At 38.3% G+C, this 18,509-nt stretch overlaps 1 protein-coding gene across 13 annotated transcripts in view; it reads left to right on the top strand.

The window, feature by feature from the left end:
• LOC135206083 (dihydropyrimidinase-like) overlaps positions 1-18,509 on the top strand; it is a 164,186-nt gene that overhangs the window by 94,103 nt on the left and 51,574 nt on the right. The window contains exon 1 of one of the 13 annotated variants that reach the window (XM_064237298.1): positions 4,721-4,983. The exons of the other annotated variants lie outside the window; for them this stretch is intronic. Within the exon in view, the coding sequence (XP_064093368.1) occupies positions 4,942-4,983 (42 nt within the window). The 5' untranslated portion in view covers positions 4,721-4,941. Of the gene's footprint in view, positions 1-4,720; positions 4,984-18,509 lie in introns of those variants that run through there. 13 annotated transcript variants of the gene reach the window in all.

Here is an 18,509-nt window from a genome sequence, read left to right as displayed (position 1 = left end):
GATTTGTTTCTCCATAGACGTGGTTGCCCTTGAAAAAAAAACATAGAGAATTGTAAAACATTCGTGAAATTCTCGTTTTGAAGTGTGTACAGGCCATCAATAGAAAATAATAAAATTGAAGAATTTTGTCCGTTTTGGGCATTTCCACAATGATAGCAATAACAACAATACAACATTGAAATTGCACAGTAAAAGTGTTGCCATCTAGTGTCAGTCTTTTGAAACTCACGAATTATAATAAAAATAATAATAATACATTTTATTTTCAGCTCAAGGCCATATTCATGGAGTATACAAAGTGCAGACAGTAACATGCACAATCTAGATACATGAGATAACATGATAAAAAAATTAATAATCGGCAATATCCACACAGTTGCTGAAGTATTATAAAAGATAGTAATAATCATAATAATGGTAATAACAGTAATAATATTGAGAATAGTTATAACAAAAATCGAGAAGGAACTGAACACAGTACTGACAAATAGAAAGGGTTAAGAGCCAGGTTTTTAAACGAAGACGCACGTAAGGGGAAGAAGGAAAGAGGGCATCAGAGTGAGAGGAACTAAACGAGGGGAATGTTAGGAGGGGAAGAAAAACGAGCCTTGGAAGAGGGGAAGCACGCTAGGAAGACATAATACGTCACCTAGTTAGGGAATGGAGGGGGGGAGGGAGGGGAGGTTTCCAAGAGGGGAATGCCAGGGTTATGAGGTCACGAAATAACTTTTTGGGGGAGATGGGGTTTATTAAAAATACAGGGTGTTTCTAGAGGTCTGTGGGTCGTCTCCTACGGTCCATCGTTGCCAATTAACAGAGTTCTCCACATAGGCCGATAGCTTTACTTCGGAGCTGTTTCCATGAATTATAGCTGTCATAATAATGCAATAATGATACAGTTGATATGATATTTACGTAATATTGCAGATAGATACAAGAAAATCACTTATTTCCAAGGGTTTGTTTGAGTTTTGGCGGATAAGCACAGAATAATTGGCAACAGTGCGCGGAGTCCTCCCTACTGCGGGTTTTCTGTTTATTGAAGGAACCGTACTCTTATATAAATCTTAAGTGTTATTGAATGACGTCTAGGAATTTCGAGACAAATTTTGGGCTTTGCATGAGGTAGTTAATGACTGCGTTTTTTTTATTAGATTTTAATTCTTATTACCAAGTTACTGGCTCACTTTGCAGGAAGAACTAGACGACTGTAGAAGTTGAAATCTGATGAGTTTATGACTAAATTCACGTTTATTTATTTATTTATCTCTGGTCCTTTATTTTTCTCTCCATTATTGGAATGACCTAAATTTTTTCTCTGCGAGTTCAATTTGCATGAACAATATTTTGACATCCACAATTTCAGTTCAGTTTTCATTCTCAGCTCTTTTATATATATATTATATTATATATATATATATAATATATATATATATATATATTATATATATATATATATATATATATATATATTATTTTAATGCCGAATTTAGTCTTACTTTTAATGTCTTGACCTTTATACATACGTACAAAGACACAAACATTTAATTACATATAGATAGATAGATATATAAAAAAAATTACAAATAAATAACTGTAAACAATCGGTACCCGTTTCCGTTTTTGTATATAAACGAAAGCGAATAGAATCTTAGTTATTTGACAAGGAGTCTTCCTTATGAAACAGGGTCACGCTGTTGTTGTCTCGAAGTGACCTCTTTATCTCCGCCAGAGGCTGCATTCTCCAGGCTGTTGCATAACTCTGCATTTGGAGGCACAAAACACTTTCGGAAATTGGGGGTCCTCAATCCTGGCGCTGCAACGGAATGCAGTATTGATGATTTCATGCAATGCGGGTTGCAGTATTGTTGCTATGTAAAGTGGGTTACCCACACCGCAGTATACAAATGCAAATGTAACTCTCTGTTGATTTCCAATTGGGCCTGTCATTTTAGCGCTTTGAATTTTCTAAATAATTCTTGGTATAAATAAAGGTATTTTCGTAATTCTAGGTATATGTAATATCTACCTATATTTGTACCTGAATTTGACATTTAATATCTATATAAATTTCATAACAACTCTGTCTCTGTGGTTGTGCCTAAATCTGACCATTAAGTTTTTAATGACTGCCCTCTGGTTACTGTAATTGGTTTGTCTAATTTTGTAATTCAGCTCAGCTTTGTATTTGTTATTCTGTTCATTGGAAGCTGATTTGAAAAGTCACAACTTCAGGCTTGTCCCAAATGAAGGTAGCCGTAATTACTGATAACATGATAATTCTGTATTCTGTAAGCAATCCTAACGCCCCCTTTAATGTTAGTTTTTAAAATTATATTTTAATACAGAGCTTTATTTTTCGTATGGGTTGCTTAGAGATTCGTATACCAGTGGTTTTCCACTGTCTTACGTTAACAGATATGTTATTTTTATGGAAAATACGCCAGGGCTTCTTCTGGTAGAGCAAGTCTTTTAGTGAAAGCGGTCATCAAAGATCTTCGTGGTGGATATTTCTGCTCATAGGCCGTTTTTTTTTCTCTCTCACCGGGAGAATGAAAGCCACTTCTTTTTTCTCTTCATTTTACTTTTTTCTTTTTTTATGACGCGCCTTGTATTCTAATTCTCTCCTTGCACATTTTGTCACTTAAATCAACTAAAAATCTTCCTCGATAAGAGCGTTATTTTATGAAATATATCGACCTACGCTGAAGTTAATTGAATCCAAATTGAATCTAGGCATTTGAGATTAGACTCATGGTCTTATCCCAGTGCGGGTTGTTTAAATTGATAGTGTAAACCCCGTAGATTATTTCGCATCTCTCCCAAGACTAGACCATTGATCACAGAAAAACTCTCTCTCTCTCTCTCTCTCTCTCTCTCTCATTTTAGTGTAATGCATTCAAATATGCAATACGAATTATACGCTAATGTGAATATTTTCTTTCATATTTTCGCCAACAACTGTAATTTGTGAATGGAAAGTTAATAAGTTGTAAAGTGGAGGGTCCTTAATATTATTGTTAATTGCCGTTGTTGATGTAGCTCCGTTGCTGAAACTGAATCTAGAACGGGTTAGCAGGAAGCTCAGTTCATCGTTGATTTCCTGTTCGTGACCTGGGCTATAAAACTAAGCATTGTATTTAAAAGGTCGTTTTTATGACCTCAGTGAGAGATGTTAATCAGGGGACTGTGGGAATGTTTTTCTAGAGTGATTGACACTCACACGCACACACACACACACACACGCACACGCACACATATAATATATATATATATATATATATTATATTATATAAATATATATATATATTACACGTATATATATATGCATATATATATGTATATACACATATACATGTATATGTTAACCATAATACATATATACATATATATATATACATATATATATATATATATACTATATATTATATATATATGTGTGTGTGTGTGTGTGTGTGTGTGTGTGTGTGTGTATGTGTGTGTGTGTGTGTGTGTGTTAACTATTAATGGCTTTATTTTTTACCAATTTATTTTTTCCATCACTATTTTATTTTTTCATCTTATTTCGTGCTCTACTTAATAAACAGTCATATTTAATTGCTTTTTGTATGAGAATCTATGTCTAGGTACTGACTGATGATAACATTCGCAACTCAGATTTAAGTAGGAATTTAAAATCTGCGATAAATCTGAGTTTTAGGGCTGTTTGGAGGCTTCATCTTGAAGTAGAAATACGAGTCTTTATATGGTTACCTGCTTTCCGTTTTCACGCCTTGCCTTTATTTTCCCTAGAGAATTATTATGTGCCTTTTAAGTTTACATAGAAAGTTTTACCGATGTTCTGCAGCAGAAATTTGTGTCAACTTTCTTCAACTCAGAGATGTGTATTTTTGGTGATAGAAGTTCACTCTCGACGTGGTTCGGAAGTCACTTAAAGCCGTCGGTCCCGTTGCTGAATAACCACTGGTTCCATGCAACGTTAAAACACCATACAAACAAACAAACAAACAACTTTCTTAAAGCTGGAATTGTGTTATATTTTAGACGGGCGGTTGCTTATTGACTGAAGCGTGCGCTGGATTTGAGTACTTTGCAACATACGATTCAAAATCGGTGTGGTGGCGATTGTTAATAAAGTCATCTCATATGAATTTCTAATATAAACATCTATCACAAATTCTGTATAGTACGTGACGGTGCTCGTCATTTTTTCTTATGATTACTGAAGATGAAGTAATTTGTTTTAGAGATATAAGCAATTTCGCATCATTTTTCCCGTGGAGGGATGATAAAGAGGAGAAGAAGAAGAAGAAGAAGGACAAGTTAACTGGAAAATCTATTTTCGAAGACGCGACTTGAAACTGAAATGTTGAATCCTTTCATCTCTCTCTTTTCCTTCTTTAGTATCCAGTATTTGGAGGGACTCTTTGGTCGAGGGACAATTTTGTTCTTTGGGGGAAATTTTCGTCCCCCTGGGGAAAATTGTTTCCGCCGATTGATGACGTATTTGTAAACAAGGTCTCTGTCTGGGTGGAAAGATCAATGACGTCACGGAAAGGCCTGCGATCCGTGACGTCACGAATTGTGGGTGGGGCTTGAAAGCGTGACGTGTGCCGAAAAGGGGCGGGGCTTGGGTCGAAGTTGGCTATGCTCGCTGCAGGGCGCCGTGAAAACACGAGAGAACGTAAACGGACGTGCGTTCGTTTGTCGCAGTCCATGGTGCACCTTCGTAGGGAATAGACTTCGGGAAAGAGAGAGGAGAGAGAGAGAGAGAGAGAGCGGGAGAGTGAGCGAGCGAGAGTGCGGACCATTGCGAGTGAGGGTGTTGCTCTCTCAGAGGTTGCACGCGCGCGCACGTACTGTGTCTGCAACGGGGCTTTTCAGTGAGTGGATCTGCTTTGAGCTGTGATTTTAACGCGAATCCCTACCCTTTTTGGCATCATGAACGGGCACTACGTCAAGAAGATACCCATCCATCTGCAGGTAAGGTCAAATGGTGTTCGCCGCTTTTCCCCTCTGCGCCCGGGGGCATTGAACTGGGTCGTCGGTGGCATCAGGCACTGCACGATAGTTAGTGCTTGCTGGGTCAGTCGTTAACACCGAATCGATTCAAGCCGTTTTTTTGTCTTTGTTCTGAAGTGACATTTTTGTGTTGTTGTCATGACAAAATATTTTGACTATTTATGAAGGGCAAAGTTTTGATTTCCATACCAGAACCCAGTATATTATTTTCACAGAGAACTAGAAAATATAGAATCTTTTTTCCATTTTGAGTTTTCGTTTTTGGAAGCTGCCATGAACAGTTCCATTATCGAAATCGCCTCGCGTAATCGCTGGCTGCTTCATAATGCAGTGGTCTATCCTCTTTAACACTGAGGGAGATGAGAATTTGTTTAGATGATGTGTGCTACCTGTTTAATATTATTAGTATTGCTGTTCTCATTATCATTCATAATAATCATAAATTCTCACGAACGAATGTGCAGGAAAGCCATAAACTTTACCCAGATGAATCATTGCTCATTGAAAATCTATTGATTCGGGAAATTTTAAAAGTTCCGAGCGAATGCAGCTGTAGATATCGCTTCCCAGACACGTTGACAATCGCGTCCTTCTTTATAATAATTGTTTGTTTTTTAATTTTTTGGAGACTATCATCTCCTACTCTGCAGTGCACATAGAGAAATTGTTGATCGATTCGATAAATTTAAAAGGTTTAGTGCAATGCGGACATCATGGTAATCGCTTCCATCTTTATGATATATTTTTTTGGCAATTATTATCTCCATAATCTTTCTGAAACCGGCAGCTGCATCCAGGCCCCTAGGCATTGGATGAGATTATCCTGCAGGTAATCTTTGGTTGTCATAATATTGCAAAGAACGGTATTGTTTGTTTCAGTAGACACCAACTCGCTTGGAATTTGAAGCATCTTCAGTTTCGTAGTTTGATATCGGGTGATCTCTCTCATTATAATCGGTGATAATTTTATTATATGGTTATGATTTTGGAAGGGCGATTATTAAAGTTAATCCGTTATTGAACTGTCAGATTTTATAATCATCTTGATTAATTATGGCAAAAGTAATAGTAATTTAATTCCATGATTACTTATGTATAAAATAACAGTTAATGGCAAAGGGAATAGTAATGTAATCTCCGTGATTACTAATGGTCAAGGTAACAGCTAATGGCATAAGTTAATATTAATGTAAATGCCGTGATTACTGATGTTCATAGAAAAGCTAATAGTAATGTAATCGCGTGATAACTTACGATGAAGGTAACAGCTCATAGCAGTTGTAAAAGTAACGTAATCCCCGTGATGACTCATGTTCTTGGGAACAACTCAGGGCAAAGTTATCAGTAATGTAATCGCCGTGATCATTTATTTTTAAAGTAACATCAATCATAATGATGATTGTGATGATAAAGTTAAGAGCCTTGAAAATAAAAAGACAAAGGCAGCTCGAATCAAATACTCGACAGTCCCAATTTTCGATTCTCTCTCTCTCTCTCTCTCTCTCTCTCTCTCTCTCTCTGTATATCACACGCTCCGTCGACGAATTTTGGCGCACCACGACGAACTTCTCTTACACTCTCTCTCGCTTCGCCTCTAATGAGGATGAGTGAAATCCCCTTGGGAAGAAGAAGAAGAAGAAGAGAAGAGGAGGAGAGGTCGTTTGGAAATCACGGAAGGTCACAGGGAGAGAGAGATATCAGGTCACAGATCTGGATGCCCCCGTTGTGGAATGGAAATTAACTAGAGGTCTTGTTCCCAACCAATCCCCCCCCCCCCTTTTTTTTATTGTATTTCGGTCGGTGGTGCCTTTGTCTCTGCATTCATTGACGCAATTATGCTCTCTCTCTCTCTCTCTCTCTCTCTCTCTCTCTCTCTCTCTCTCTCTCTCTCTCTCTCTCTCTCTCTCTCTCATTAGCAGTAATGCATACCGTGTTAATTTGCAGTTTTTGCAAGTTTTGTATTTTTATGAATTTTTCACAAATTTCACAAGCTGGTCGATGAGTTTCGCATACTCAATGATATTCTTATCGTGTATTCAATGGTTGTTTATCTTGTCTGGTTATAATTAAACCTACATTATGGTTACCGTGAATATTTCCGGTCTTTTTTCCATTTTCAGTATGAATTATCTCTATTGATCTAATTATTTAAATATTGTGCGGTAAATTACATTCAGTAATTCTTATTATTCACGTATTTCTTATTTTGGGCAATTACCAGTTTCCGATATTTGTAGTCATTAGTGTTCAGGTTGCCTGGTTTATTACGACTTTAATTATCACTTTTTTTTTTTTTTTACAAAATTCTTCGTAATTATATTTCGTTTAAGTTTGCTTCCTTTAGAACTAATCTCTCTCTCTCTCTCTCTCTCTCTCTCTCTCTCTCTCTCTCTCTCTCTCTCTCTCTCTCAGCTAGCTTATGACATCTTTACTCCATTATAAGAATGATAAAAATGAACAATAATCCAGAAACAAAGAGAGTTGGTTCCCCTTCTCTCCTACTATTTACTGCTCCTCGTTAACTACTTAATTCGTGATACATTTTTTCACTCCTCTCTCTCTCTCTCTCTCTCTCTCTCTCTCTCTCTCTCTCTCTCTCTCTCCACTATTTGATGTGAGCCATGGTCCTCATTCTTAGTCACGAATATTGGAATGTAATCCTTTTAAAATTGCTGGCTTCTCTCTCTCTCTCTCTCTCTCTCTCTCTCTCTCTCTCTCTCTCTCTCCTCTGCTGCCTTTGCCGTTACTAAAGGGAAAGGTCTCTTGATCTGACTTGCAATGTTGAAATTATTAATATTGCTTAGGGCAGGACAATTATTTTCGTTATGTAGACACTTCGACTTTGCTTTAGGTATACGTCATGCTAATATCTCCAATATTTTTATGCCCATGTTTTTAAGTTCTTGTGGACCTTGGTAAATTAAAAGAAAAAAATAGTAAATTGAAAGAAAAGTAAAAAAAAAAAATTAATCTCGTTCTTGCGGATAATTCTTGTCCCAGTCAGTGGGCCAAAACCTGTTTTTGTTAAAGGGCCCTCGTTGGAGTGTGTACCCCTTGTTGAGGAGAGTAACCCAAATTCTCGTTGATTTAGAAAACTCCGGCTTTGATAAGAGGCCAATGCCTAGTAATTTAGGAAGTCTCCTTTCCCGTTAAGGTAACAAGACCTAATTGTGTGTGAAACTGTTTCTATTATGAAACTCTGTAAAAAAAAAAAAAAAAAAAAAAAAAAAAAACTCAGTCCCATACTCATGTCAAAGCTTGATATTTTAGGAAATATTCTAGTAAGAGGTCACAGTCTGATTATTGTACAAAAAAAAAGTTAGTAAAATTAACAACTCTTATAAAAAGTGCCGGTCATACTAAGAACATCAGTGATGATTATAGGAACCAGTGATAACTGGAAACTAGTTCTTGAGAGAAATGGTAGGCTGCAGAAAAAAAATAAAGAAAAAAACATCATTTAGAGGAGATATCAGCATCATATCCTGAGTTTACGTGACAAAAAAAAAAAAAAAAAAAAAACAAAAAAAAAAAAAAAAAAAAACTGCCTTTTTCCTGGTGGCAACATGAAAATAAAAAAAAAATTCTAACGCTGATGACGACGTAGAAATAAAAAGAATCTTCCTTTTGCTGGTAACAGCATAAAAAAACAAAATTTTGCTGGTGACAACATAAAATGTACAAAAAAAATCCTTTTGATTGATGCCAATAAAAACTTCCTTGTAGTGATGACAATGTAGAAATAAAAAACCTCCTTTTGATGGGGGTCAACGTGGTAATGAAAAAACTTCCTTTTGATGATAACTACATAAAAAAAAACATTAATTTTAATGATGACAACACAAAAATTGCAAAAATAATCCTTCCTGTTGTTGGTGACAGCACAAAAATGTAAAGAAAAAACATCCTTATGCTGGTGATAACTGAAGTAAAGCTCAACCATGTTGTCACGTTTCACGTGAACGATCTCTTTAAAAAAAAAAAGGAAGAAAAAGAAATCCTTTTACCAATTTACACATTGAATGGGGACGCTTTTGAGCATTCGAGGGGAATGTACACTTCGAGCTAATGAATTGACTGAGTCACAAGTAACATTTTTTCGTTTGGCGGGGCTGGTTATGTTTTGTAAAGCTGTTTGAATGGAATTCCCTGTCACGTTCTCAGGGGATAGCAGCAAGGTGAATGGTGCAGGAAGTATAAAGAATGACGTACAGACCACACTTTCGCGAAGTGGGGGTGGGGGTGGTGTCTGGATCAAAGTTTGTTAAAAGCAAAACTTTTACACTGAAAATATTTATGGCGTAAACCAGAAATAACAAATAACGAGACACACACACACACACACACACACATATATATATATATATATATAGATATATATATATATATATATATATATATATAGATATATATATATCAATATATATATATATATATATATATATATTACTAGACCTGCTCTATATTAAAAGATTAAATCGCAAACTCCCTCACCCAGAACATGACTAATTAATAAGCTCTCGGGCGCCCTCCTTCGCTCCCTTTATTATTAGTTGTATTTACCGTCGCTTGTATCGATTACCCGGTTATCAAGGAGATTGGTTACCATGGCAACGGGGACGCTTATACCTCGTCAAGCGACTTGATGAAAAAAAAAAAGAAAAAAAAGATGCGCCCAAGTGCGGAGATCTTGTCCAGTCTTCTGTCCAGAACCGGATGATTCCAGGCACCCTTTCTGGATGTTTTTTTTTTTTTTTCTGTAAATATTTTCGTACTTGTTTTTTTTCTGAAAAGGTAAAAGACACGTGGCCAGATCAACTTTATGAAGTTGCCAGATTATGAAGTCACTAATACTCGCGCGGGTCAGGCGAATGTCAGATTACGCTCCATCACCAGAAAAAAAAAGTCATCTCAACCATCTTATGATCACGGACAGCTATCTTCTTTTTTTCTGCAATCTACGTGTGCGAGGGAATACGCCCCGTGATTGAAGTCCTATGATGGAAGGAAGGGTGGTTGGGGCACTAATGACGGTTGCAATTTCTTAAATAAAGGCACACTATAGTATCGTTAAATCACATGTTGCATTTTCTGAAAAATCGGCAGGAATTGGACCCCTCCCTCATTTTTTGACATTTGAAATTTTTCCATCTAAGATCAGTTTCGGACCCCGGGTTCGGTTCCCGAGCGTGGCCAAGCCATTTCTGTCTGGGTTCCCCTAAAAACCCTTTGAGCTTCCGATGGCGTAAGCCGTGACCTATGTAACTGGCAGTTAGTCGACTGCTGTGATGGCAACCAGGGTGACAGGTACTGCGCTAGCAACCTCACCCCAGATAGTTTACTTATATAATATATATATATATATATATATATATATATATATATATATATATATATATATATATATATATATATATATATATATATATATATATATATATATATATATATATATATAATTGTATCAAAACAGCACTTCTCGATAATAGGTTATACTAAAGACCCGGACCACCTAACTACCTTGGAATCTTTAATTATTAAAAGGCTGGTTCCCCCATTGAATAACAACACCTCGGCTTCACCTCTACATCTGGCATAGTCAACGTCTTGGACCTGGCTCTCTCAAAATCATTCCTTGCTTTCCTTCCATTCTAGTCGGTTGGTACCTCAGTGGTTCTTCTTCTCTTTTTTAACTATTTATATTTTATTGCATTTTAATGAATAACTATTGTGAATCCTGTTTTTAGTTTTTAATATATGCATTTCTCTTTTTACAGACTGAAGATGCACAAAGTTGATGTGCGAAACGTTTTTATAATAAATCTTGGCCTTCATCTTTAGTATCAATGGACCTCCTGAACCTCTTTATATATATATATATATATATATATATATATATATATATATATATATATGTGTGTGTGTGTGTGTGTGTGTGTGTGTGTGTGTGTGTGTGTCAGTGAAGGACTGGCTGATTTTGATCATTTGTTAAACTCAGTATTAAATATTTAGGGCGATTTTTCTTTCTGCCAGCGTGATACTAAAGAAAAACTTTCTTAAATGGAAAATCGTGCTTGTTGTCGTTACGCCAGACTGGCAGCGTTGGTGTATGTTTTTTTTCCCTTTTTTTTTTATAATCTTTGAAGTTTTCTTTCTCCCACTGCAGAGAAATCTGCTGCTTGCACAAAAAAAAAAAAAAAAGATTCTGCTCTTATAACGAAAAGAATGAAGTTAAACGCTTTTATGAGTTTTATGCTCATCTAATGGGGGTGGGGGAGCCTGTGTTTGTACATGTTTTTTTTTTTCTTTGTTATGATAGTTGAAAATTCACTTAAAATTGCTTATTTGTTATTCTATTGCAAATCTGGGTAGCTGTCTGGGTCGAGTTATTTGTTCGATGTGCATTTATCTGTGATCCTCTCTCTCTCTCTCTCTCTCTCTCTCTCTCTCTCTCTCTCTCTCTCTCTCTCTCTCCTGTTATCTTTCATCTTCTCCAATACTCTAGCATCTTTTATCTTTTGTAAAAATCAGATTATTCACATTGTCTATTGATTTGAATGTGGCCTCATTAAATTCCCAAGTGTCTCCATAAATTGTAACAAAGTCATTTGAGTGGAGGAAAAACTCATCTGTAGTATTTTCCAAATCATTTTTCCACAATGGCCGCTTTCGGTTTATGGCCCTCCGCGGTTTATGTGAGGTTTTAATTGGGTTTTATGCCCGAGATGTGAACGAATCGTTGCGGCTGTCCCCCCGTGTCACACAGTTCGTCTGTCTGACCGTCTTTGCGTCCTATAAGTCTATAAGTACGTCTCTTTTAGCCTGTCTGTTTGTTTCCTTATCCGTTGCAGACCCCAGTCTGTGTCTACCTTAGCTTAAGAGTCTCGTCAGTCTACCTTTTCACGTCTATGTAACTTTGCCCTTGTATTTTTGGGGGTGGGTGGGCGGGGGGTACGCCTTGATGCTCTGTCGGTGTTCTTGGAGTCACCAGGTTGTAAATCTATGAAGACATTAGTCTATTTGTGTACCCATGTCCGTCGGGACTTGACTGTCTCAGTGTACTGAGGAAGTAAGTCTGTATTTTACTTCGGTAAGCCAGCCTGTCTAATCCGAAGGAACTCTGTTACTCCGAGTATGTATCTGCGTCTGTACTATAGTCAGCGTTCGCATGTCTTAACTATAGTCTGCGCTCGCCAATTTTAACTATAGTCTGTATTTGCAAGTCTTAACTATAGTGCGCGATTGCATGTCCTAACTGTAGTCTGCGTTCACAAGTGTTAACTATAGTTGCATTCTCATATCTTAACTATAGTCTGCGTTAATATGTCTTAACTATAGTCTGCGTTCGCCAATCTTAACTATATTCAGCGTCTGCGATCGCAGGTCTTAACTCTTGTCTGCGTTCTCAAGATTCAACTCCAGTCTGCGTTCGCATACCTTAACTACGGCCTGCATTTGCCTGTCTTGACCTGAGAACCTGGCACACCATCCAGACAGATCGTGTAAATGCGGCCTGTAGTTTCGTCTAGGTCGATCCCTATTGATTCCGGGGTCAGAAGTTCAAAAGTCACGGCTGAAATAGGTCAGCGTCTTCCGCGTTGCCTCTCCGCTCTGAACCAGCGGCGGCGTTTATGGATATTGTCGTGGTTAGGATCTCCAGAGTTTTTTTTTTTTTTTTTTTTTTCACGATCAAACTGTTTCCTATCGATTGGTAAAACGCTGATCTTGGATAACAACTGCTCGGGGGGGGGGCCACCACGTTGACCCAAATTTTGTGTTTCTTTTGACTTCTAAAAGTTTTTTTTTTATTATTTTTTTTATTATTTTTTTTTATCTTTCCATACTTTCGCTTCTTTTGAATATTTTTCGTCTTCATCGTAGTTTGCTTAGCTGTATGTTCACAACTGCAGTGTCTTTGGATTCTGAAAAAATGAATTTAAAGGCTCTTATGTTCTTTTAAAGAAATTACCATGGAATTTCTTCTTTTAATAGTTATTGTTTATCATATTTAACTGTTTAGTCATTTGCATGCTTTTTCTCACAGTTATCATTGTACTTATGCTTTTTTTTATGCCGCATACGGTATATATTTCCCGGAATACCATGTCATGATTTATATTACGCATGTGTTCATCTTTCAAAATCCAGTGAGGTTTTTTAGTGTTATGGCTTATCTCCTTAAGAGAATGAACGCTTTCTCCAGTTTCTCATTATATTTTCACCCCTACCTTTTCTTTACTCATTCTTTCTCTTTATGTTTAAAAGGTCACGAGAAGTCATTCGGGCAGAACGCTCTCAACTCCATAACTGTGTAGGTCTCACGCAAATCGTTTTCTCTCTCTCTCTCTCTCTTCTCTCTCTCTCTCTAATATATATATATATATATATATATATATATATATATATATATATATATATATATATATATATATATATATATATATATATATTATGTGTGTGTATGTATATTATTGAGAGAGATGATTGTGTGCGTTGTGACGAGTTTAAATGAGAGAGAAAATATATATTTTTCAATTACTTAAACATCACGGACGAAATCGTCAAATTTTGTTGATTTTTTTTTCATCTTTTAGGCGGAGGCACGCTTTTTTTGTCCACGCTTAACTTAAATTAGTGTCAGCCCACGATAAGCCGGCTTTGATTCGTATTTATTTCTTCTCTCTCTCTCTCTCTCTCTCTCTCTCTCTCTCTCTCTCTCTCTCTCTCTCTCCTTTTGTATTTCCTTTGAGCCACAATACACCGACTGTCCTTTACACGCAGGTAGAGAGAGGCATCACGCCGAGTTATTCATCATCTTCATCGTTTTAAGACCGAGACAAGGATGTAGGGTGTCTGTGGCTGTTGTGGAAGGTGGAATCGCAAGTCACGCTGCCATACCATTTCATCATCATCATCATTATCATCATCGTTTCTCTCTTTTCTTAGTCGTTCTCTGCCTCTTCTTGACGGGCTACGCGTACAGACGAAATCCCATGTTAAGTGCGGTTTGGCAACAACAGTTACTCCCTCCTCTCTTCTCTCTCACTTCCTTTATTGCTTTCTTGCCTTTCCCAGTTACCACTTCCTCGTCTTCTCCTTCCTCTGTCGCCTAATCTTCCTTTTTGGCAGCGGAAGTTCGTGAAGGAACCGACGTCGTCGTGAACTTACGGGGTTCAGAAAGCGCCCCTGTGGCATGCTGTGTCAAAACCTCAAGTGAAAGCACTTTGGCGCCAGCTTCTCGAAAAGTTTCGACGTAGCAAACTTGATCTATCGGAAGTTTTTAAAAGTTGTAATTGATTGGATCCTAACTTTCTGACTTAGCTGGGCGCCGAAATGCACGCTGTGACAGGGCGTTCTTGAAAGCGTAACACACCTTACCAGGAAGTTTTTGAAAGTAAGAAATAGGACACCAAATGAACGCGTCCAGGCAATTTATTACTTAAGCAAACGCTTTCAAAACGAAATCCTTGAAGATACAGAATAAACGCGCTGTTTTGTTAGGCTTGGAAGGTACCGAATGAACGCGAGAATTGGGCTCAATACGATGCAGATCCATAAAGACACCAGTTGAACGTACTCTGGCAATTCCGTGAAGATACGAAATGAACGCGCCCTTCTGTTAGGCATTGGAGTTCATTAGACTTTTGAGGGTACAGAATGAACGCAAGAAGATGGACGCAATACTGATGCGGATTTATAAAGACACCAAATGAACGCACCCCCCAAAATAGAAAGTACGAAACGAACTTGCCTCCATTCCATTAAACTCCCGAAGACACCGAATGAACGCCCCGAAGTAAGCATAGGGTCTCGCCACCCTCGCAGGAAGTTAATTAGGGGAGACTGCACGGGATCAGAGATAGAATCACCCAGGCTCCTCTAATGGCCGACATGTAATCTCTCACGCTCGTGACGAATTCCATTAATTTGAAGACAATTAAGTGAATTATGTTGTACAGCAACAATCTGGCCACTTTTTTTCGTACTTAATGATGCACTTAGCTCTCTCTCTCTCTCTCTCTCTCTCTCTCTCTCTCTCTCTCTCTCTTACCGCTATATGCGTACGACGCACAATCGCATGTTTATACACTATATATATATATATATGTGTGTGTGTGTGTGTGTGTGTGTGTGTGTGTACGTATATCTGCATGCGTTTATGTGCGTGTAAGAGAGAGAAAAAAGAAGCCTGAGTGTATTAATGTGTTTACATCCAAACTTACATACATACACACACGCGTGTTGTATGCATACATACATTTACATGCACGCACAGTAAAAAAAAATAGGGAAATAGTGGTTGCTTGAGCGTAAGCCAACTGTTGTTTGCAAGCATAACCCTTGCTCTAAGGCATTTGAAGAGAATGTGAGTGTGTTAAAAGGCATAATAAGCATGATGTGGACCTCTGGGCTGTACGAGAGAGAGAGAGAGAGAGAGAGAGAGAGAGAGAGAGTGTCCTCTCTGTCCTTCTCATTCTTCCAGAAAATAATAAACCGGAAGCTAGGAGAGAAAGATGCGTCGGAGGACGGGATTGGTAGAGGGATGGGACGGGGGTTGGGGGCGGGGGAGGGTGGGGGCTGGTCCTGTCTGGTCGGTGCAGGACCAGGAGCAGGGAGCTCGTTAACTCCTACGAAGGAGAGACGTGGAAGAGCGCAGAGGAAGGATTCCGATGACCGGTAGGATTAGGCTACCTGGGGTAATGATCGTCTTAATGGTACTGATGACCATTATGCTTCCTGAGGAAAAGCTAAAGTCTCTTATTACGGCGTCTATTCTCCGTCCAGTTCGCTTGCTTGTTCTTTTTTTTTTTTTGACCCTGGTGGGGAGGGAAGGGGGAAGGGGAATGGGGGGAAAGGTGGGAGGGAGGGGAAGCGAAGTGTTGGAGGGTCCGGAAGTTAGACCCGAAAAGTCTTGGTGTAAAATTTTCGATACGTGATTCATAGCGGATAGTCAGCCGGCGTCTATCTAGAATTTTTTTTTTTGGGGGGTGGGGGGGTGGTTATTACCCCCGTCGGCAAATTTGGGAGGTCGTCCTGTTTTCACCCACGGCTGTGTGATTGTGTGTGCAATAAAACGTCTCGGCAATGTCTGGACGGATTTCGATGTTCGTGGAGCCATATCATTATTGACGTCGCTGCTTCTGTTATATACTATATTTCCCCTCCGAGGTTTCATCAGACTTTCTTGGGGTAATTTGTTACAACAGAATTCGGCTACAAAATCATTTGTTTAATTTATGTAATTTACTTCACTAAATGTTTATAAGCCTCTTTCTGTATTTCCCATTACGTTTTTACTTCTTTCGAAGGAACACCTTGATGTTCTTTGGAAGCTTGACTTTCAAGTCAGTGGCTCCTGTGGTCTTGTTCCATATGAATAGGGTTCCTCTTTTTTATAACAATAATATAATAATAACAATGGCAATAATACAGCAATATTTTATTCTGAGCAGTTCCAGAATTTCAAGGTACTAGTTTGTTCTTTCTTACAGTGCTATATCCGCACTATAAGAGGTATTGCATCTCTCTCTCTCTCTCTCTTCTCTCTCTCTCTCTCTCTCTCTCTCCATAGGCCTCGTTCGTAGCATGCCAAGGTGGGAGAACTTATCCCATTTATTTTTGCCATTTCATCCATCTCTCGACCACGCAAGGCCCGTTGCTCTCTCTCTCTCTCTCTCTCTCTCTCTCTCTCTCTCTCTCTCTCTCTCTGGAGTCTGTTATTATGGAAGTTACAGCAGTTTGTTGTCAGCCTGGGAGGGAAGAACTTTGATCGATCGTCAAGTTAATCTAACTACGAGGAAATGAATGATCGTGGGGTATAACAGTTTATTCTTTGCGTTATTTTTTCCTCGTGCCTCGTCGAGTTTTACTTATTCCTATTCACGCTATGACAAGGGAACTCCAAACACTCATTGATGAGTTTTACATGGATTTAACGCCTCTCTGGGATATGCAAAAAGCTCCTCTTTGAATGCGAGACTGTAGATGCTCACTTGAATGATCCGAGTTGTCGATTCAGAGGGCGTTCTCGTCTGCGTCGGGTCCCGTTCCTGTAAAGACGTGATGACACTCCACATTTGGTGAAGGATTCCGTGTTTGCACATCGAATGGGAGGTGGTGATGCTGATATGGATTTAGCGAAGTTACGGAGTCTCTCTCTCTCTCTCTCTCTCTCTCTCTCTCTCTCTCTCTCTCTCTCTCTGTGTCTATGTTGGATTGCTACAAATAATTCTTGTGATACATTCGATTCTTTCAAATGAATGTTACATTACCTCTCTCTCTCTCTCTCTCTCTCTCTCTCTCTCTCTCTCTCTTTGGAATTGCTATAACTAATCACTATTATGACATATTCTTTCAAAAGAATGTTATTACTACTCTCTCTCTCTCTCTCTCTCTCTCTCTCTCTCTCTCTCTCTCTCTCTCTCTCTCTCTCTCTCTGTGGAATTGCTATAACAAAAACTACTCTGACAAATATTCTTTCAAAAGAATGTTACTTAACCTCTCTCTCTCTCTCTCTCTCTCTCTCTCTCTCTCTCTCTCTCTCTCTCTCTCCACCAGAGGAAGAGGAAGATCGTTACTTTCTCCTTGTCTGTTTACGTGTTCCAAGGAGGATTTTAAAGTATGTTTGGCTTACGGGCGGGCGGGCGGGATGGGTGTAGTAGTAGGTCTGGCTGGGCGCTGCTGCTGCATCCGTTAGTCTTGAGGGCTGATTCTTTATCGAGTATTTCCTCCTTCCTGGTTCGGCGGTCGTGTTGGCCCCCCCTAAACGAAGTTTCGAAAAACTTTCTCTCTCTCTCTCTCTCTCTCTCTCTCTCTCTCCTTTAGTATCTGCGAGATAAGTATTTCTTATCAATAAGCTGTTTGTCGTTCTCTTTTATATATATGCCTTCTTTGTATATGGGGCGTGAGCTGAAGTCAGTATATTATTATTATTATTATTATTGTTATTATTATTATTATTCTTGTTGTTGTTGTTGTTTTTATTTTTGTTATTGTTACTGGTGCATTTGTTGCCATGATTCCTGTTGATACTGGTTGTTTTCCAAGTTCTGTGATGTGACGCCAGTTAATATATTCAATAAATCACTATAATCATTCACCCTCATCTGTATCCTGAACGAAAGGATATAAGTGATGACATAAGAGCCATATAGTCCTTCCATATTCTGTTTATTTTTTTATTTATTTAATTTATTTATTTATTTATTGTAGCCCTCAGCTGCAACCCCTATCATTCCTTTTACTTGACCTCTGTTCAATTTTTCCTTCTTCCATCTGACTTTCCATCCTCACCTAACAATTGTTTCACGGTGCGGCTGCGAGGTTCTCCTCCTGTTACACCTTTCAAACGGCTTCTTAGGTCCCAGCGCTTGGTCTTTGGCCTAAACTGTATATTCTTTTCTATTTATTTTTTGCTTCTGAAGCTCACGTAGGATCTAGAAAAACGAAAGACAGCAAAAGGGTCAGAGTGAGTTTACAGAATGTAA

This window comes from Macrobrachium nipponense, chromosome 29 (assembly GCF_015104395.2).
Source record: "Macrobrachium nipponense isolate FS-2020 chromosome 29, ASM1510439v2, whole genome shotgun sequence".
Classification (NCBI taxonomy): domain Eukaryota; kingdom Metazoa; phylum Arthropoda; class Malacostraca; order Decapoda; family Palaemonidae; genus Macrobrachium; species Macrobrachium nipponense.
Note: the sequence above shows the minus strand (reverse complement) of the source record. Positions and strands in the feature narration are given on the sequence as shown.